This window comes from Felis catus, chromosome X (genome assembly GCF_018350175.1).
Source record: "Felis catus isolate Fca126 chromosome X, F.catus_Fca126_mat1.0, whole genome shotgun sequence".
In the NCBI taxonomy this organism is placed as follows: domain Eukaryota; kingdom Metazoa; phylum Chordata; class Mammalia; order Carnivora; family Felidae; genus Felis; species Felis catus.
Genome location: NC_058386.1, coordinates 59,864,326 through 59,886,366, shown reverse-complemented (window position 1 = coordinate 59,886,366; position 22,041 = coordinate 59,864,326). Strand labels below are relative to the sequence as shown.

The 22,041-nt window shown below is 38.7% G+C and overlaps 1 protein-coding gene across 5 annotated transcripts in view; it reads right to left on the bottom strand.

Annotated features, from left to right (window-relative positions):
- Nucleotides 1–21,030, bottom strand: part of CHIC1 (cysteine rich hydrophobic domain 1) — an 80,651-nt gene extending 59,621 nt beyond the window's left edge. For 4 of the 5 annotated variants that reach the window (XM_019823987.3, XM_045050524.1, XM_006943829.5 and 1 more), the window contains exon 1: nucleotides 20,584–21,005. In XM_019823987.3, coding sequence (XP_019679546.1) covers nucleotides 20,584–20,870 — 287 coding nt within the window. In that variant the 5' untranslated portion in view covers nucleotides 20,871–21,005. Of the gene's footprint in view, nucleotides 1–20,583 lie in introns of all 5 variants that reach the window. The other variant, XM_004000637.6, reaches the window with a different exon arrangement.
- Nucleotides 21,031–22,041: the final 1,011 nt, after the last annotated feature.

Sequence of the window (22,041 nt, the reverse complement as noted above, 5' to 3'; positions counted from 1 at the left end):
TTTGGTCTTATGGTCACATTAAAGACATGTCAGGAATCCAATGTCCTATTAAAACTCTATGTGGGAATACCATGTAATCCTTGTATCATTTATGCTAATAGCTCCTTTCCTGGGACACAAGCCCATCTTAAACACAAAGATTCTCTATGCTTGGCAGCTAGTAGCAAGGTACCCATCTGCACATATACTTTGTGTATTTAAAATGTATTTTAAAACAAATTCTATTGTTAAAATAGTTGAGAAAATTAATTAGCAACTGTAAAAAGGCCTTAATTTCATTAAAAATACTTAATTACTTTTCCAGGTATCAGTACATAATGTAATGAGAACATAATATTCTCATAATAACATTTTCTTTAAATCTATACATAGACATAGAATATAGCCAAACTTGAAAATAAGATGCTATACCCCTGTACATGAATTTTTATGGCAAATTTCATGTGCTGTTTGAGAAACTGACTCTAGTATTAAATATATATTTGCAACTATCTACTAACTCACCAATCAATAACATGACAAATATATAATAGAGCAAGGAACATACTTCATTTAAGTTACATTTAGTTAAACAGTAACCTCATCACTGGTCAAAAAGATGTAATTTAATTCATTATTCCACAAAGAGTAAATTCTTACTGTTTAACACAAAAATAGACACATTTCATTTTTAAAAGGAGATATTATACATTTTAAACTAGAGCTCTATTTCCATATCTTCTCTGAACACTTTTAGATGTAATGCAATGTCAATAATATGTTCCTGATTTAGAGTCTGGGAGGATGGCGGAGTAGGAGGATCCTACGCCCTCTTCATTGCACAGATACACCTAGATAACAGCCATATCAGTGCAACGAACACAGAAAACAACCAGAAGATTGGCACAACAAACTTTCCACAGTTAACTGTAGAGAAGAGGTCACACTTGGAAAGGGTAGGAAGGGCAGAGACATGGTCAGGAACCAAACTCCCAGTGAAACTAACCACAAATGGAAGGGACACCACAAGCACTGAGAAGGGAGAGGAGTAGAACCCATATTAAACACCTCAGACACAGGGAACTACACTGGCAAGATAAGAAGCCCCCATAATATTTGGCTTTGAAACACAGTGGGGCTTAATTCCAGGTACTTTAAAAATCAGCAGGCTTAGCTCTGAGGGAACCAGAAAACAATAGGAAACTGACTTCCTGCCCTTAAAGAGACAAACATAGCATAACAAAAAACCCTGTTGAGATAAAGCATTGAAACACAAATTTGAAAAGCACCTGCGATGTACAGGAAGGAGATTTATTTACTAATCTGAGGCAGGGATCTTTAGGAGACTTCTCTAAGAACAAAAGAGCTGGTGGGTGCCATCCCCACCCCCACCCTATCCCCAGCCCAGATAGCAGGACACCTGTGGGAACCAGTGAGAACGTCCTCTACCTACCTTACTAACACCACGCACCCTGCCCCTGTGTTCTCCTGTGGATCTACCCCCATCCAACATGCCCCACTAGGTGGGCTACTCTCCAAAGCAGCTCTTGCCACATTTTATCCTGTAAGCAGCCCTGGAAGGGACCACCTGCACTCCAAAATGACTCCTCCTTGAGGAGAGGGAAAGATAACCACACACCAGTTCAAATGTAGCCTCAGCAGCCAAACCTTGTAACTGGCAGGAAAGAAAGAGTGCTCTGTTGATCAGTGCCTCTGCAGCCCCAGCAGATGAACCAGGAATAGGCATGTGATCTGACTGCTGGCCCCGCTCACCAACAGAAACCTGTCAGGGGGCAGCACAGAGAGAGAGTCCTGTAGTCTGTGGTCACTGCAGCCCCAACACATGGACTGGAGCAGGCATTTGGTTTGAATGCAGGATCCTCCTACCAACAAAAGCCTCTCCAGGGATAACACAGGGAGAGTGTCCTGAAGTTTGGTGTGATCACAATACCAGCAAACAAGCTGAGGGCAGATTTCTGGTTTTACTGGTGACACCAACCAACTATAAGCCCAGGGTAGCTCCAGACTGGTCCTTTAACAGCATAGGGACCAAACCTTGCTCTCTGTGTGCCCACAACAGGCAAAGTGGGCCACTGTGGCCAAGTGGACTGAAAGCAAATGCTGCTTATCCAGCCACAAACAACAGTAGGTTGCACACAGTCCACATAGGAGAGACCCCTGAAGTACCTGGTTCTGGTAAACAGGGGACATTGCTACAAAGCACAACAGGACCTCTTCTTCATAAGGCCACTACTTTCAAGATCAGGAGACATAACTAATTTTCCTAATGCACAGAAATAAATACAGAGAGACAAAATGAGGAGACAGAGGAATATGTCCTAAATGAAAAAACAGGACAAAAAAGCTAAATGAAAGGAGATAAGCAATAAGCCTGACAAACAGTTCAAAGTAATGGTCATAAAAATATCTACTGGACTTGAGAAAAGAGTGGAGGATTTCAGTGAGACCTTCAACAAAGAGATAGAACCAATCAGAAATGAACCAATCAGAACCAAAAGAAGAACTAATCAGAAATGAAAAACTCAATAACTGAAATAAAAATACACTAGAGGGAATCAACAGCAGATTAGAGACAGAAGAATTTATCAGCGACCTGGAAGACAGAATAATGGAAAGCAACCAAGGTGCCCAGCAAAAAGAAAAAAAAAATAACAATGAGAATAGGTTAAGAGAACTCAGTGACATCATCAAGTATAATAACATTTACATTATAGGGACTCCAGAAGGTGAAAAGAGAGACAAGGGGGCAGAAAATTTCTTTGAAGAAATAATAGCTAAAATCTTCCTAAATCTAGGGAAGGAAACAGATATCCAGATCCAGGAGGCATAGAGAGTCCCAAACAAAATCAACCAAAGGAGGTGCACACCAAGACACATAATAATTAAAATGATAAAAACCAGTGACAAAGAGAGAATTTTAAAAGAAAGAGAAAAGAGCTATATACAAGAGGAACCCCATAATGCTATCAGCTGATTTTTCAGCAGAAACTTTGCAGGCCACAAGGGAGTGGCATGATATATTCAAAGTGCTGAAAGGAAAAAATCTGCAACCAAGAATACTTTACCCAGCAAGGATATCATGTAGAATAGAAGGAGACAGTTTCCTAGACAAACAAAACTCAAAGATGTTCATTCATTACAAAGAAACCAGCCTGACAAGAAACATTAAAGGGAATTCTTTGAATGGAAAGGAAAGGCCATTATCAGGAGTAAGAAAATTGTGAATGGAAAAAATTTCACAGGTAAATATAAACATAATAAAAGTATTTTAACCACTATGGAGGTTGAAGGACAAAAACAGTAAAATCAATATTATCAATAAAAATCAGTCAAGGGATTCACAAAATCACAAGATGTAAAATATGACATCATATACATAAAACATGGGGGGAGGAGTAAAAATTTACTGTTATTAAAATGGCTTCAAAAGATGCTCAACGTCGCTCCTCATCAGGTAAACACAAATCAAAACCACACTCAGATATCACCTCACGCCAGTCAGAGTGGCCAAAATAAACAAACCAGGAGACTATAGATGCTGGAGAGGATGTGGAGAAACGGGAACCCTCTTGCACTGTTGGTGGGAATGCAAATTGGTGAAGCCACACTGGAAAACAGTGTGGAGGTTCCTCAGAAAATTAAAAATAGACCTACCCTATGACTCAGCAATAGCATTGCTAGGAATTTACCCAAGGGATACAGGAGTACTGATGCATAGGGGCACTTGTACCCCAATGTTTATAGCAGCACTCTCAACAATAGCCAAATTATGGAAAGAGCCTAAATGTCCATCAACTGATGAATGGATAAAGAAATTGTGGTTTATATACACAATGGAGTACTATGTGGCAATGAGAAAGAATGAAATATGGCCCTTTGTAGCAACATGGATGGAACTGGAGAATGTTATGCTAAGTGAAATAAGCCATACAGAGAAAGACAGACACCATATGATTTCACTCTTATGTGGATCCTGAGAAACTTAACAGAAACCCATGGGGGAGGGGAAGGAAAAAAAAAAGAGGTTAGAGTGGAAGAGAGCCAAAGCATAAGAGACTCTTAAAAACTGAGAACAAACTGAGGGTTGATGGGGGGTGGGAGGGAGGGGAGGGTGGGTGATGGGTATTGAGGAGGGCACCTTTTGGGATGAGCACTGGGTGTTGTATGGAAACCAATTTGACAATAAACTTCATATATTGAAAAAATAAATAAATAAAATGGCTTCAAACTTAAGGAAACATTAACTTAATACAGACTGCTATATGTATGTTATATATAAACCTAACAGTAACCACAAATCAAACATCTATAATAGATACACACAAAACAAAAAGAAAAGAATCCAAGCATATCACTAAAGATAGCCACCAAACCACAAAGGAAGAAAGCAATAAAAGAAAGAGAACTACAAAAACCACGATAAAACAAGTAATAAAATGGCAGTAAGTACACATTTATCAATAATTACTTTGGATATAAATAGTACATAGTTATCAATAATTACTTTGGATATAAATAGACTAACTGCTCCAATCAAAAGACACAGGGTCACTGAATGGATAAAAAATCGAGACCCATTTATATGCTGCCTACAAGAAACTCGCTTTAGACCTAGAGACACATGAATATTGAATGTGGAGGAATGGAAAAACATTTACCATGCAAATGGAAATGAAAAGAAAGGTGGAGTAGTAATACTTACATTGAACAAAATAGATGGTAAAACAGACTGTAACAAGAGACAAAAAAGGAAACTACCTAATGATTAAGGGAATGCAACAAGATAATATAACAATTGTAAATATTTGTGCACCCAATGTGGAGGAACCTAAATACATGAAGCAACAATCAACAGACACAAAGGAAGACACTGACAGTAATAAAATAGTGGGGACTATAACACCCCCTTCCTTACATTAATGGATAGATCATCCAGACAGAAAATCAGTAAGGAAACAATAGCTTTGAATGACACATCAGACCAGATGGACCTATCAGATATTCAAAACACTCTATCCCAAAACAGTAGAAAACACATTCTTTTCAAGTGCACATGGAACGTTCTCCAGAATAGATTACATGGCAGGCTACAAAGTAGTCTCAGTAAATTAAAAAAGATTAAAATCATATCATGCAACTTTTCTAATCACAGGTTATGAAACTAGAAACCAATCACAAGAAAAAAATCTGGAAATAATACAAATACATGGAGGCTAAATAACATGCTACTAAACACTGAATGAGTCAACCAAGAAATCAAAGAGGAAATAAAAACATACACTGAGGAAATGAAAATGAAAATGTAATAGTCCAAAATCTTTGGGATGCAGCAAAGGCTGTTCTAAGAGGGAAGTTTATAGCTCTTATAGGCCTACTTCAAGAAATAAGGAAAATCTCAAATAAACAACATAATCTTACACCTAAAGGTTCTGGAAAAACAAGAACAAGGTCCAAAGTCAGTAGAAGGAAGGAAATAATAAAGAGTAGAGAAGTGAAAAAAAAAAATAGAGTCTATAAAAATAATGGAAGTGATCATTGAAATCAAGGTTGGTTCTTTGAAAATATCGAGCAAATTGATAAACCTTTACCCACATTCATTGAAAAAGGAAGAGAGAGAGTACAATTAAATAAAGACAGAAATGAAGAGAAGAAATAACAACTGAAACCACAGAAATACAAAGAATTATAAGAGAATATTATGAAAAATTATTTGCCAACAAATTGGACAACCTAGAAGAAATCGAAAAATTCCTAGAAACACATAACTCTCCAAAACTTAAGCAGTAAGGAATCGAAAATTTGGCAGACCAATTATGGGCAATGAAATTGAATCAGTAATCAAAAAAAAAAAACAAAAAAAACCCAAACCTCCAATACACTACAGTCTAGGACCAGATGGATTCACAGGTGAATTCTACCAAAAATTTAAAGAAGAGCTAATACTATTCTTCTCAAAGTATTACAAAAGATAGGAGAGGAAGGAAAGTTTCCAAATTTATTCTACAAGGCAAACATTACCCTAATACCAAAACCAGATAATGACACTACAAAAAACAAAACAAAACAAAAAGAAATCAGTATCTTTGATGAAAATTTATGCAAAAAATCAAAAAATTATTAGCAAACTGAATCTAACAATACCATAAAAAAATCATTCACCACAATCAATTGGGATTTATTCCAGGGATGTAAGTGTGGTTCAATATTTGCAAATCACTCAAGGTGATCCATCACATCAGCAAGAGAAAGGATAAAAACTATATGATTATCTCAATAAATGCAGAAAAAGCATTTGATAAAGGAGAACATCCCTCATGATAAAAATTCTCAACAAAGTAGGTTTAGAGGAAATATACCTCAACATAATAAAGGCCATATATGAAAGGTCTACAGCTAATATCATCCTCAATGGTGAAAAGTAAGAGCTTTTCCTCTAAGATCAGGAACAAGAAAGACAAGAAGGTCCATTCTCATCACTTTTATTCAACATAGTACTAGAAGTTCTACACGCAGCTATCAGATATGAAATAAAAGGCATCCAAATTGGTAAGGAAGACTTAAAACTTGCCCTATTTGCAGATGATACGTTACTATATATACTGAAACCCTAAAGACTTCACCAAAAACTACTAGAACTGCTCAATGAATTCAATAATGTCACTGGGTACAAAATTAATAAGCAGAAATCTGTTGCATGTGTACACTAATAATGAAAGTAACAGAAGGAGAAATTAAGAAAATAATGCCATTTATAATCACACCAAAAAGAATAAAATAGCTAGGAATAAATGTAACCCAGGAGGTGAATGACCTATACTCAGAAAACTGATACACTGATGAAAGAAATCTGAAGATGACATAAACAAAAGGTAAGATATTTCATGCTCAGCTTTGAAGAACCAATATGGCTAAAATGTCCGTAGTATCCAAAGCAATCTACAGATTTAATGCAATCTCTATGAAAATACCAATAACATTTTTCACAGAGCCAGAACAAATAATTTTAAAATTTGTATGGAACCACAAAAGACCCTAAGTAGCCAAAGCAATATTGAACAAGAACAAAACTGGAGTCATCACAATACCAGATTTCAAGATATGCTACAAAGGTGTAGTAATCAAAACAGTATGGTACTGGCACAAAAACAGACATATAGATCAATGGAAAAGACCCAGAGTCCAGAAATAAACCCATGCTTGCATGGTCAATTAATCTCCAACAAAGGAGGCAAGAATATAAAATGGGAAAAAGACTCTTTGAGAAATGGTGCTGGGAAAACTAGACAGCTATATGCAAAAGAACGAAACTAGACCACTTACTTCTACCATACATAAAAATAAACTCGAAATGAATTAAAGAACTAAATGTGAGACCTTAAAATTCCTAGAAGAAAACGTTGGCAGTAATTTCTTTGACATTGGTCGTGGAAACAGGTTTTTAGATATGTCTTTTCTGGTAAGGGAAACAAAAGAAAAATTAAACTTTTGGGACTATACCAAAATAACAAGTTTCTACACAGTGAAGGAAATTGTCAACAAAACTAAAAGTCAACCTACTGAATGGGAGAAGATATTTGCAAATGATATATCCAATGAGGGGTTAATATCCAAAATATGTAAAGAACTTCTGCAACTCAACACCAGGAAAACAAATCATCAGATTAAAAATACGCAGAGGACCTGAATAGACATTAGATGGTCAATAGACACATGAAAGACACATAGAAGGTCAACAGACACATGAAGAGATGCTTAACATCACTAATCTTCAGGGAAATACAAATTAAAAACACAATGAAATATTACTTTACGAGAAGATAGCGGTGTAGGAGGACGCTGGGCTCACCGCGCGTCCTGCTGATCACTTAGATTCCACCTACACCTGCCTAAATAACTCAGAAAACCACCAGAAGACTAGCAGGACGGAGTCACCGGAGCCAAGCGCAGACGAGAGGCCCACAGAAGAGGGTAGGAAGGGTGGAGAAGCAGTGCGCGCTGCACGGACTGGCAGGAGGGAGCCGGGGCAGAGGGGCAGCCCGCCGGCCAAGCAGAGCCCCCGAGTCTGGCTTGCAAAAGTGGAGGGGCCTGACGGAATGTGTTCCGACAGCAAGCGGGACTTAGCATCTGGGAGGTCATAAGTTAACAGCTCTTCGTGGAAAGCAGGAAGGCTGGAGGACAAAGGGAGGGAGAGTTGCTGAGCCCCGGGACGACAGAGCTCAGTTTGGCGGGGAACAAAGGCGCTCGCCAGCGCCATCTCCCTCGCCCATCCCCCAGCCAAAATCCCAAAGGGAACCAGTTCCTGCCAGGGAACTTGCTCGCTCAGTGCAAACACCCAACTCTGTGCTTCTGCGGAGCCAAACCTCCGGCAGCGGATCTGACTCCCTCCCGCTGCCACAGGGCCCCTCCGGAAGTGGATCACTTAAGGAGAAGCCAGCTAAGCCTACACCTTCTGCCCCCGTGCACCTTGCCTACCCACCCCAGCTCGGATTGAAGAGGCAGAGGAGAGAATAGGTGACCTAGAAGATAAAATTATGGAAGAAGAGGAAGCTGAGAAAAAGAGAGATAAAAAAAAATCCAGGAGTATGAGGGGAAAATTAGAGAACTAAGTGATACACTAAAAATTAATAATATACGCATAATTGGTATCCCAGAGGAGGAAGAGAGAGGGAAAGGTGCTGAAGGTGTACTTGAAGAAATAATAGCTGAGAACTTCCCTGAACTGGGGAAGGAAAAAGGCATTGAAATCCAAGAGGCACAGAGAACTCCCTTCAGATGTAACTTGAATCGATCTTCTGCACGACATATCATAGTGATATGATATGCTTGAACAGCATGACCATAGCTTGAACAGACCCATAACCAGCAAAGAAATTGAATCGGTTATCAAAAATCTCCCAACAAATAAGAGTCCAGGACCAGATGGCTTCCCAGGGGAGTTCTACCAGATGTTTAAAGCAGAGATAATACCTATCCTTCTCAAGCTATTCCAAAAAAAAAAGAAAGGGAAGGAAAACTTCCAGACTCATTCTATGAAGCCAGTATTACTTTGATTCCTAAACCAGACAGAGACCCAGGAAATAAAGAGAACTAGAGGCCAATATCCCTGATGAATATGGATGCAAAAATTCTCAATAAGATACTAGCAAATCGAATTCAACGGCATATAAAAAGAATTATTCACCATGATCAAGTGGGATTCATTCCTGGGATGCAGGGCTGGTTCAACATTCGCAAATCTATCAACGTGATACGTCACATTAATAAAAGAAAAGATAAGAACCATATGATCCTATCAATCGATGCAGAAAAGGCCTTTGACAAAATTCAGCACCCTTTCTTAATAAAAACCCCTGAGAAAGTCGGGATAGAAGGAACATACTTAAACACCATAAAAGCCATTTATGAAAAGCCCACAGCTAACATCATCTTCAATGGGGAAAAACTGAGAGCTTTTTCCCTGAGATCAGGAACATGACAGGGATGTCCACTCTCACCGCTGTTGTTTCACATAGGGTTGGAAGTTCTAGCACCAGCAATCAGACAACAAAAGGAAATCAAAGGCATCAAAATTGGCAAAGATGAAACCAAGCTTTCACTTTTTGCAGATGACATGATACTATACATGGAAAATCTGATAGACTCCACCAAAAGTCTGCTAGAACTGATACAGGAATTCAGCAAAGTTGCAGGATACAAAATCAATGTACAGAAATCAGTTGCATTCTTATATACTAACAATGAAGCAACAGAAAGACAAATAAAGAAACTGATCCCATTCACAATTGCACCAAGGAGCATAAAATACCTAGGAATAAATCTAACCAAAGATGTAAAGGATCTGTATGCTGAAAACTATAGAAAGCTTATGAAGGTAATTGAAGAAGATATAAAGAAATGGAAAAACATTCCCTGCTCATGGATTGGAAGAATAAATATTGTCAAAATGTCAATACTACCCAAAGCTATCTACACATTCAATGCAATCCCAATCAAAATTGCACCAGCATTCTTCTCGAAACTAGAACAAGCAATCCTAAAATTCATATGGAACCACAAAAGGCCCCGAATAGCCAAAGGAATTTTGAAGAAGAAGACCAAAGCAGGAGGCATCACAATCCCAGACTTTAGCCTCTACTACAAAGCTGTCATCATCAAGACAGCATGGTATTGGCACAAAAACAGACACATAGACCAATGGAATAGAATAGAAACCCCAGAACTAGACCCACAAACGTATGGCCAACTAATCGTTGACAAAGCAGGAAAGAACATCCAATGGAAAAAAGACAGTCTCTTTAAAAAATGGTGCTGGGAGAACTGGACAGCAACACGCAGAAGGTTGAAACTAGACCACTTTCTCACAACATTCACAAAAATAAGCTCAAAATGGATAAAGGACCTGAATGTGAGACAGGAAACCATCAAAACACTAGAGGAGAAAGCAGGAAAAGACCTCTCTGACCTCAGCCGTAGCAATCTCTTACTCAACACATCCCCAAAGGCAAGGGAATTAAAAGCAAAAATGAACTACTGGGACCTTATGAAGATAAAAAGCTTCTGCACAGCAAAGGACACAACCAACAAATCTAAAAGGCAACCAACGGAATGGGAAAAGATATTTGCAAATGACATATCAGACAAAGGGCTAGTATCCAAAATCTATAAAGAGCTCACCAAACTCCACACCCGAAAAACAAATAACCCAGTGAAGAAATGGGCAGAAAACATGAATAGACACTTCTCTAAAGAAGACATCCGTCCGGATGGCCAACAGGCACATGAAAAGATGCTCAACGTTGCTCCTTATCAGGGAAATACAAATCAAAACCACACTCAGGTATCACCTCACGCCAGTCAGAGTGGCTAAAATGAACTAATCAGGAGACTATAGATGCTGGCAAGGATGTGGAGAAACGGGAACCCTCTTGCACTGTTGGTGGGAATGCAAATTGGTGCAGCCGCTCTGGAAAGCAGTGTGGAGGTTCCTCAGAAAATTAAAAATAGACCTATCCTATGACCCAGCAATAGCACTGCTAGGAATTTACCCAAGGGATACAGGAGTACTGATGCATAGGGGCACTTGTACCCCAATGTTTATAGCAGCACTCTCAACAATAGCCAAATTATGGAAAGAGCCTAAATGTCCATCAACTGATGAATGGATAAAGAAATTGTGGTTTATATACACAATGGAGTACTACAGGGCAATGAGAAAGAACGAAATATGGCCTTTTGTAGCAACGTGGATGGAACTGGAGAGTGTGATGCTAAGTGAAATAAGCCATACAGAGAAAGACAGATACCATGTTTTCACTCTTATGTGGATCCTGAGAAACTTAACAGAAACCCATAGGGGAGGGGAAGGGAAAAAAAAAAGAGGTTAGAGTGGGAGATAGCCAAAGCATAAGAGACTCTTAAAAACTGAGAACAAACTGAGAGTTGATGGGGGGTGGGAGGGAGGGGAGGGTGGGTGATGGGTATTGAGGAGGGCACCTTTTGGGATGAGCACTGGGTGTTGTATGGAAACCAATTTGACAATAAATTTCATATATATTTTTTTTTTAATTTTTTTTCAACGTTTATTTATTTTTGGGAGAGAGAGAGACAGAGCATGAACGGGGGAGGGGCAGAGAGAGAGGGAGACACAGAATCGGAAACAGGCTCCAGGCTCTGAGCCATCAGCCCAGAGCCCGACGCGGGGCTCGAACTCACGGACCGCGAGATCGTGACCTGGCTGAAGTCGGACGCTTAACCGACTGCGCCACCCAGGCGCCCCAATAAATTTCATATATTGAAAAAATAAAAAAAAATAAAATAAACTTTGTGCACACAAAAAAATAAATATTACTTTACACTTGTCAGAGTGGCTAAAATCAAAGTGAGAAGAAATAACAAGTTTTGGCAAGGATATGGAGAAAAAGGAACCCTTATGCACTGTTGGTGGGAATGCACACTGGTGCAGCCATTGTGGAATACAGTGTGGAGGTTCCTCACAAGATTAAAAATATAATTACCATATGATCTAGTAATTCCACTAGCAGGTATTTGACCAAAGAAAATAAAACCACCACTAATTTGAAAAGATATATGCACCCTAAGTTTATAGTAGCATTATTTACAAGAGCCAAGATATGGAAGCATGCATTTCCAGCAATAGATGAATGGCTAAGGAAGCACTCTCTCTCTCTCTCTCTCTCTCATTCTCTCTCTCTCTCTCTCTCTCTCTCTGTCTCTCTCTCTTTCTCTCTCTCAGGAATATTACTCAGCCATAAAAAGAATGAATTCTTGCCATTTGCAACAAAATGGAAAGACCTAGAGGATATAATGTTAAGTGAAATAAGTCATAGAAAGAATACCGTATGATTTCACTCATATGTGGAATTTAAGAAACATAACAAGTGAACATGGAAAAAAAGAGACAAACCAAAACAGACTGTTAAACACAGAAAAAAACCTGGTGGATATCAGAGGGGATGTGGGTGGGGAATGGGTAAAATAAGTAACGGGGATTAAGTGTACACTTACTTTGATGAGTACTGAGAATGTACAGAACAACTGAATCATTGTATTGTATGCCTGAAACTAATATAACAATGTATGGTAATTATATGTCAATTAAAAAAAAAACACATTCCTACCTCATTAGAGATTGCTGCCATTATAGCTTTTCCAAGCTGCCATTCTTGGCAAATAAGTAGAGGATATAGACAGATGTATCCCTTGAAATATATGGAATATTTTTATTATTTTAAAACTTCTGAGTTTTGCTATTCTTGTTGCATTTGTCACCAGGCAAGTGGATTTTCCTTTCCTGTTCTTATTTCTTTAATATTCCCTTTCTTAACCGTTCAGAATTTGCCTTATGATGCTGTCACTTTACTGAAAATAATCTCTGAGTAAATTTATTCAGAAAGACAAGTTCATCAAGTATTATTTATTGCCAATTTTATGTCCTCTTCTTAGAAAATTTTCCCTTGACTTTGCAGCTTTACACTCTCCCATCCTTTCACTCTCTAACATTCTTGCCTTTTCTTAAAATTTACCTTTTAGTCAACTGCTTGTCTTTCTAAGGGAGCTTTAACAATTTTTCTATATTTAATCACTTTGACATCACTTCTATGCTGATGATCATCAAATCTATATCTCTAATTCTATATTTTCCAACATTCTTTGGTCCCTCATCTCTAATTGCATACTGAAAATTTCCACCTGGATATCTTACTAAAATAATACCACCTCAAGTAAACCATGTCTAAAATTAAATGTTATCTTTTCATTGGAAACTAGACCCCTTTTCAAATTTCTCATCTCTATCAGTGGCACATTGATTCCCTTTAACCTAGACCTTGGTATTGGTTTTGCACCTTCCTTCTCCTATTTTTTGCACCTCGCCTCCTCTGACGTGGCTCCAAGTCCTGTTATTTGTTCCTTTGAAATCATTCTCATAATGATTCCTTCCTTTCCATTGCAACTGCCATATTGGCTCTTGTCTTTGCTCAGGTGGTTTCCCTTGCTTCCCCTCCCTAGTTTAAATCCTACTCAACCTTCAGGGCTCAAGTCAAGTCCCAACCCCTGCTGTAATGCCTTGAATGTTTAAACTGTCACAGATTCCCCCTTTCTCTGAATACTCACAGCCACTTCAAATCCATACTATACAATTCAACAGCTAATAAAATATTTTCCATTATTCTTTGCTGCTCTATATCAGTATCTTAAAAGCAATTTTCCTATTTGTTTTGTAAAGCATGGCTTGTACTTTATTTTTTTATTTTCTGTGGTTTTTTTTTTGTGGTACTTAGGCCAGTGCTCAAGTTCTCAATATATACTTGCTATATTCTCATTACTAATTTTCTTCTTTAATATATAAAGGGATTGTCTTTTCTAAAATATAAAAAGTATATTAAAAATGGTAAGGAAATATAATTTTACTTTTTAAAATACTCCTTTATGGCACATATATATAAAAATGTATAAAGACAGGCACACCAGGCCTGATATACTCTCATAATTTTGGCTAAAAGGCAGTAGCAATCCTATTCCTGTCTACCAGGAATTTCTTTTATCTTTCTTCATTAAGAGACTCAACACTTAAAAAGAATACTTAACTCAAATAATCTTAGGCACAACATTTCACTTGATAGCTACTAGGAAATGTTGAAATGGCTGCTGCTGAATAAACACCTCAGCTCTATTTCATAAACAAACTATTAAGAACTGTGAATCCACAAGATCATCTACCCATTACTGATTACTGATAGGCATTAGTCAAGATGTGGAGTTTTTCAGCATTAGACAAATAGGCACTTGGGAACTTCTCACACTTTCCATTTTATCAGCCTCATTAAATACAGAACCTATTATGTGTTTGAAGCTGTCCTAGTTGATGGTTTCTAATGATTGTATTTTATTTGTCAAGCATCTTCAATGCTTCAAAATTTTAATTTCTTGGATGATTCTTTGGAGTAAAGGAAACTGAGGCAAAGAAGGATGGGTCCTCTTAGTTGCTCTTCCCTCTTCTCTCCCTCTCTAGAACCCTCACTGTTTTCAATCCTTTTGGAAATGGCTACATACCAACCTTTGAAAACCCTATACAAATTAAAGTTTATGTGTTCAGATTGTTTAAGGAAACAGATCAAGCTAGTAAAATTCTGCCAACAAGAAACATGATTTCACTAGAAAACTTTGCACGTATAGTAACAATTCTGAAGTGTGTGCATTGAACTTTATTTACTATACCATGAAAAAGAAAATCTATGCCATAAAATTCAAAGATATTTTCAAAAACATTATAGTTAAATCTCTTTAATCTTTTATATGAAAATAATCATGTCTTGCCACACTGTAAAATGGCAAGTTACCATATTTCTGTATTCTGAAAGCCTAAAATCTTATAAAATATTTACCTTATACAAATACGTATTAACAATGCATCACTGTAATTCCTCAAAGACAGCTGTTTAAAAAAAAGCATTCCATTAACTGATTTGAGAAGTATCAATAATTGTAGTGCTGTTTAAGTTTTTTCAGAAATGCACTGTTTGGCAAATGTGGCTATCTTTTTTCAATTCTATATGCAACAACTCTAGCTTTTTTTTTTTTAATTTTTTTTTCAACGTTTATTTATTTTTGGGACAGAGAGAGACAGAGCATGAACGGGGGAAGGGCAGAGAGAGAGGGAGACACAGAATCGGAAACAGGCTCCAGGCTCCGAGCCATCAGCCCAGAGCCTGACGCGGGGCTCGAACTCACGGACCGCGAGATCGTGACCTGGCTGAAGTCGGACGCTTAACCGACTGCGCCACCCAGGCGCCCCACAACTCTAGCTTTAATAAATTAATTTTTATGAGACAATTTTATAAGTCCCTGAGAATTGGTAACTCTCTACTAAATTCTATACAGATATATTATCAAGGGTAAATATCTCTATGTTTTAAGTAATATAAACAGTGTGATAATGCCTAAAAATAAAAGATCTCATGGGATAGAATTTTCCTTGTTATTTCAAAACACTGGATCCAAATACTTATCCTAGAATATCAAGAAGTAAATTGGTAGATACTAAGTTATATTCCTCAGATGTATATTATTTCTAAAACGCTTAATATTTCTAAGAGATATTTATTTCATTATGTCTGTTTCTATAAACTCAAATCTGTGCAGTTAATTTTGTTATATAATTTTTTAGTTGGGGAAAAAATCCCCAAATATCCATTCATCATCATCATCCTCTGAGAATTGGAATTACAATTAGTGTGGTTAGCTCATTCTATTTCTTAAGAAATTATAATTCCATGTTAAAATATTAGTATCTTGTTAAAGTAATAAGAAAGCCAATACGTTAAGATGATACAAATAGACAGGGGTATTCTGACATCATAACAAAGATTTCAGAGGTAAGGCCATGCCATAACACCCATCACTGGGACTGGTGACATTACTGTAGCCATATGTATCTTTGCTCAGAATCACAAGTACTCTCTACAGTGTGAGTCAAGTAACCAGTATTTGTTGAGGACCTATAATACAGCATGCATTATGACAGGCATATTGAGTGTTACTAAAGCAAACCAATATTCCTTCAACTCACTTTTATTGATTGCCTACTTCAGGGCAAGCATTGTGCTAAGCAATGAAGATTCAGGGGGAACTAAAACTTGTTCCTGCTATTGCAGCTTACAATTTAGTGGGGGCAGGGAAGACTTGCAGGAGGTGGTGACATATGGAGAGCTGAGGTAAGGGTGGTGGGTACTGGAATTCTAGATGGAGGTCCTAGATTGAGTAGAGGCAACGAGATAAGACACAGCATGCTACAGGGGCGCCTGGATGGCTCAGTCAGTCGGTTAAGAGTCCGACTCTTGATTTCAGCTCGGGTTGTAATCTCGCGGTTGGTGAGATTGAGACATGCGGTGAGCTTTGTGTGGACAGTGTGGAGCCTGCTTAGGATTCTCTCTCTCCCTTTCTTTCTGCCCCTCCCTTGCTCTCTCTCTCTCTCTCTCTCTCAAAATAAATATTTTAAAAAAACATCATGCTAAAAAGAGGAAAATACAAGCCATAGAGGAAATATCAGAAGATTAGGCTGACAGATAGGCAAGGTCCAGCTCTATATGCCATGTTATGGAGCTTGGATTCTATCCAGCAGGTAAGGGGAAAACCACAGAACAGTTTTAAGCAGTAAAGTGGTATCTTAATCTAGCAGCAGGCTGTGGAATGGATGTGAAGTGATGACAATGAAGGCAAGTTGATTAGTTAGGGTGGTGAAAGGGGCCGGAATCAGGGAAGTGTCAGTAGGGAGGAAAAGAAAAAAATTTTAGGTCAAATATTATTTTACTTGCTGATAAGTGTAAGTGAGGAAGAGGAACCAAGGATAAATAACGGGATAGGTGGAGGTACATTTAACTGAGATGGAAAAAACAGATATAGAAGGGATTTTTTTAAAGGTTTGGGATGGAGGTATAAGGAGGCGTGGGGGGGGGGATGAGTTCTGTTATGAATATGTTGAACTTAGGATGATGATGGGCTGTCAGGTGAGAAAGCCCAGGTGAAAGTCTGAGCAAAGTCTGGCACAGAGATACATATTTGGGAGATGTCAGATAATTGAAACCATGAGAATCAAGATGAGATCATCTAAGCACAGTAAGGAATGAGAAGAATAGTAAGGTGAAAACAAAACCTCAGAGACCACTGGTATTCAAGGGTCAACAGAATAAGAGAAGCCCGTGAATGAGAGTTAAAGGATAGCAAGAAAAATACAGTGAGCCCAGGAGAGTCAAGTGGCCAAGAAATTCCTAGGTTTGTCTGGCAAAATGTTTTTACAAAATCAGAATTTGAATACCTTTAGGCAAAACACATACCATCTTCCAGTTCAACTAAAGCCCCATTATTACTCATGCTGCACCGTTTTCTGTGGCCTGTCTTACCTCTGAAGGCTTGTGTGTTTGTGGCCCCTGGAATAGAAGCCTCCAAAAAAGAGGGAGTCATTTTAAGTGTCATATATATAGCAGAGAGGACCAGAAAGACAGGGAATGAGAAAAGCCCACTAATGTAGCAACAGAGGGTCATGGTGGTGATCTTAACAAGGATAGTTACCCCCATCTGTGGTCATGATGGCAAAATCCAGTTAGAGAGGGGTGAAAAGTAAATAGATATAGTGAATGTGGATATTCCTAAGAAATTTGGAGAGGGAAGGAAGAAAGAGAAGACAGTAGCTAAAAGGGAACATAGGTCTAGGACGGCTTTGTTTTATTTTGTTTTTAAAGAATGAGAGAGACTCTGAATATGTCTATAGGCTGATGCAGAGAGAGGTAATATTAGAGAGATGGGGCTACCTGATGGAGCAAGATTTGGGAGGAGGCTGGAAGAGAAGGGTATAGAAGGTACAAGTGGAGTGGTGAGCTTTGGACAAGTGAAGGAACTCCTTGACCTCTGAGGCTGGAAGAAGAGAGCATAAGAATTCAGACCTAATTAAGACCTAGTGCAGGTTTTTCAGCAGGAAAGTGACATGATCAAACTGTGTTTTAAGAAAACTAGTTTGGCACAAGCATGCAGGATGAATTGAAGAGAGGTGGCAGACTGTGGAGATGATGGCAACCTAAACTAGAGTGGTACCGGTAGAAATGGAGAAAATGAAAAATCTAATAGACATTTTAAAAGATATGACATAATTCTGGGACAGAGTAGCACTGGAAAAGTCAAGGAGAAGGAAGAGTTAAAATGACTCCAGGATTTGAACACCTACCCCAAAAGATTAGAGTGGTGGTAAAGTGGCAAGTGGAATGCACAGCCAATGTGGGGAGGGAAAATGATGGCTTAAGACATATTGAGTTTGAAGCAATGGTTCTCAAATTTGAACCTTGAAAAAGAAACAAAGTCCTCTAGAGATTAGACGACTGCACAGAAAATGGGGGAAAAAGGGGGTGGGATAGTGTCATTCAGACAGGACAACTCTCTCATGCCAGAAAAAATTTAACAGAAGCTGGTTATTTTAGACATTTCAGAATTAGATTAACTATTTCATAAGGATCTTAATTTACCTGATATAAGGAAAGTTTTACTACTATACAAAGGCCAGTTCTTCAGATTCAGCAAAACTTTCTCCTAAACATTTAATTTTTTTCGAATCCCAGACATTTAACATTAAGTGTGCTTTTTAGTTGAGAGAATTTATAGAATACAACTGAACAATTTTTTCAAACTATATACATGGGTTAGTGATTCAAGTACTGGTTTGCTGCTTTTCAGGTTTTGGCTTCCATTAATACCAATAGCTACTACCAGCACCACTACTTCACACTCCCAATTCCAGAATTTTTAAGCTGGGAGGGACATTACACCATCACAAGGGCTTGGATATGGCAAGTGTCAGTGCTTTGCTTTTAATTGAAAGTTGGTTGGTAAGTGCTTCACCATGATTGTGTGAAGAATAGAATGGAACCACAAATAAGTTCTGGTAACTTAAATTCTGTTTTCTTGCCCCTCCTCTGTTTTCTGAATGTTAAAAAATAAGGAGGGTGTGGAATGTTGAAATATAAAATCATAGACTGGAATAAAAACCCTTTTTCTGTTCAGTCATGTGAAATAATCTGCATGAAAGTAATGTTTGGTGCCAGAATTATAATTAGTTTGAGTAATGAATTGTCTCCCTAGTAATGAAAGGAATAAAAGTAAAACAGTGCAGTAAGCTGGCATCTGATCATTGTAGGCTATCTGCAAAATTCTTGGACCAAGAAAAACTGTGTTAAAATAATTCCCTACCAAAAAGCAGGTCTAAAAATCTCCCCTTCCACAATTTCAAAATCTTTCTTAACATATTTTATGCAAATATCACAAAAGTATATTATAATCAAAACAAGTGACATGTTAAAATTAAAAGCTAACATGATGGGGAGAGGTGTTGCATATTATATGATTTCTGATGATACGAATTCAATTGAAAGACAAAGGGACCAGGTGAACCATTAACAAAATTAGAGGCAATGATAGGAAAATGCAGTAAAAGACAGCATAATTAAGAGGATGAACATGACACACACTCAAACTTCCAAGTATTTACAGCCCAAGCACATAAAAAAGAAAAAGCACTCTCCAAAGCCCAGAGAGCCATTAAAATTTTCTTTTGCTTTGCAACCACAATGCTATGAGATCGCTCCTCCTTTTATTTTCTTAAATATGATCCAAGATTTCAATTTTTTAAAAAAGTCACTCTGCATAAGTTTTCAAAAAATCAACTTCAGATCCTGGGGGGCTCATTTCCATAAATATTTAATGTCTGCATATTTAATATTTGGGCATACAAAATCTCCTGTAGGTATCTTAAATTATCTCAGAGCTGAAAGGCTTCGGAAGCCACCTACCCCGACCCTTCATTTTACAGATGGAGAAATTAAGGCCCAGAAATAGGAAGTAATCTGAGCAAGGTCACAGGGCCAGTAAGAGGCAAAGCTGGGACTAACATCCAAGAGTCCCTACTCTCAATCCATTGCTCTTTTACTTTTCACAACTGCCTCTTAATATGAACCTCTGTGATATTTGCAGAACGTCAGAATGAGGAATTATCAAGACATCCAAAGGATAATGGTATTCATTCATATACGGATTAGATAGGAAGAATGGATGAATGAATGTATGGGTACGTGGATATTCTATAATATTATTCACAAAACATATCACGTTTCTGTTTTGAAGAAAGCCTAGGTCTTGTCACTTTTCACAGCAGTCACTGTGTTCCATTACACACCAATCTTAGCAGTAAAGAATCCTCTGGTACATCCTGCAGTTTAAAGACTATTTACTTGCCAGCAAACACAGAAAGAAGTAGACTCACCTTTACTCCTATCCCTCTGGCTCTCAAACCTCCAACTTCCCCGTCCTATATATACTCTTTACCTGATGTCAGTGCATCACATTTGCATTCTCCTCACTCCCTTTGCACCTACCACCCTCGGTTTCTCCATTTAGACGAGGTGTCCTTTTCTAACTGTATGCCTCAGTCGGCCCTCCCCCACTCCACAGGCCCCTCGATCACCTTCTCATTCCTCTGTCGACAAATCTCAGCGTTTTCAAACCCTATGGCCCCCTCTTGCTTACACAGTGATGTGGCCGGCTCCCCGCACCAATACAGGATCGGGGGAATATCTCCGCAGATGCTCCTCACTCACTACCCGAGGTGGGGGCGGCGTCTCCTCCTCTTCCTCCTCCTCTTCTTCCTCCTCCTCCTCTTCTTCCTCCCCCTCCTCATCTTCCTCGTCGTCGTCAGGCCCCGATACCGACGACGACGACGACGGCGACGACGACGACGTTGCCGCTTCTTCTTCCTCCTCCTCTAGTTCCGAGATGGTGTCGAACTCCGCCATGTTGGGCAGCAGGATGCTCATCACGTGACCTCTCGATCGCCGCCACCCTCCCGGAGAAGAGTTTGAACCTACCGAGGTGCTGGAAGAGGAGGGGGAACGAAATGAACAGAAAGCAGACGGGGGAAGGGACAGGATTTGAAGAGATGCGCCTGCGTGTTGAGGCAGACGACGAGGGTTGGAGGCGGGGGCATGAGGGGGAAAGGAACAAAATCTGTGTACGCTTGCGCGGTTCCAAAGGAAGGGGGGCGTTAGAGGTGAACTCCAGGGAATTGTTGAGGCCCGATTTGCGGGTGCAGTGGTTAATACTGCACTTTGGGCTTCTGTTGCTTGTGCCCTGGGACGTATTTTCTGGTTTTATTTCCCATTAATTAGTAGTAGCTATCATTTCCCTCCCCACACCCCGTACAGGGAATGCATATTCCATAACGTGAGGTTAGAACTTTGCCTCAAATATCGCAAGGTATATACCAATCCCTTAACGTTTGTTCAGCATTAGAGTTTAAAAGACTTTTGCATCAGAATTTTGCAACCCTGGGAGGCATTTTTATAAACACTTCACTGAAGTGGAAATTTTTCTATTACAACTTCTATGCCTACTATGTAATACTTTAAATAGAGGATTTACTAAGTGTCTGGGACTGTGCTAAGCACTCTTTGGGCATATCTCATTTAATACTTCACAACTGCATGAGGTTATATACCAGGATGATCTCGCCTGACAGGTGGGAGACATAGCAGCAGGGAGGATAAGTAACGTGCCCAAGGTCACGGAGTTACTAAATATTTGGCAGACCTGGTTTTAAACTTGGCAATCTCTTCTGATTTTAAAAGCTCAGTGCTCTTAAAGGGCTACCCTGCCTGAAGTCGTTTGCAAAGGCTTTGTAGTGTGGTGCATTTGGGGATGTTTCTTGAAAGATGTTTGAAGTTTGGAGGGTGTTTGTTTGTTTTACAGGTGAGAGGGGCATGGAGTAGGTGCAGGGAAAATTCCAACCTAAAGAAACATTAATTAATATAATCCATCTTCCATACACTGAGCTAGACTCTTTCACGTAACGATATCTCAGTTAACCCTTAAACACTCCTACGAGGTAAGCATTATCATATCCATTTTATAGATGGCAAAACAGTCTCAGGAAGTTTAAGTAATTTATTAAGGTCTGTGGTAACATTTTGTCCAAAAGTTTCCATTCAA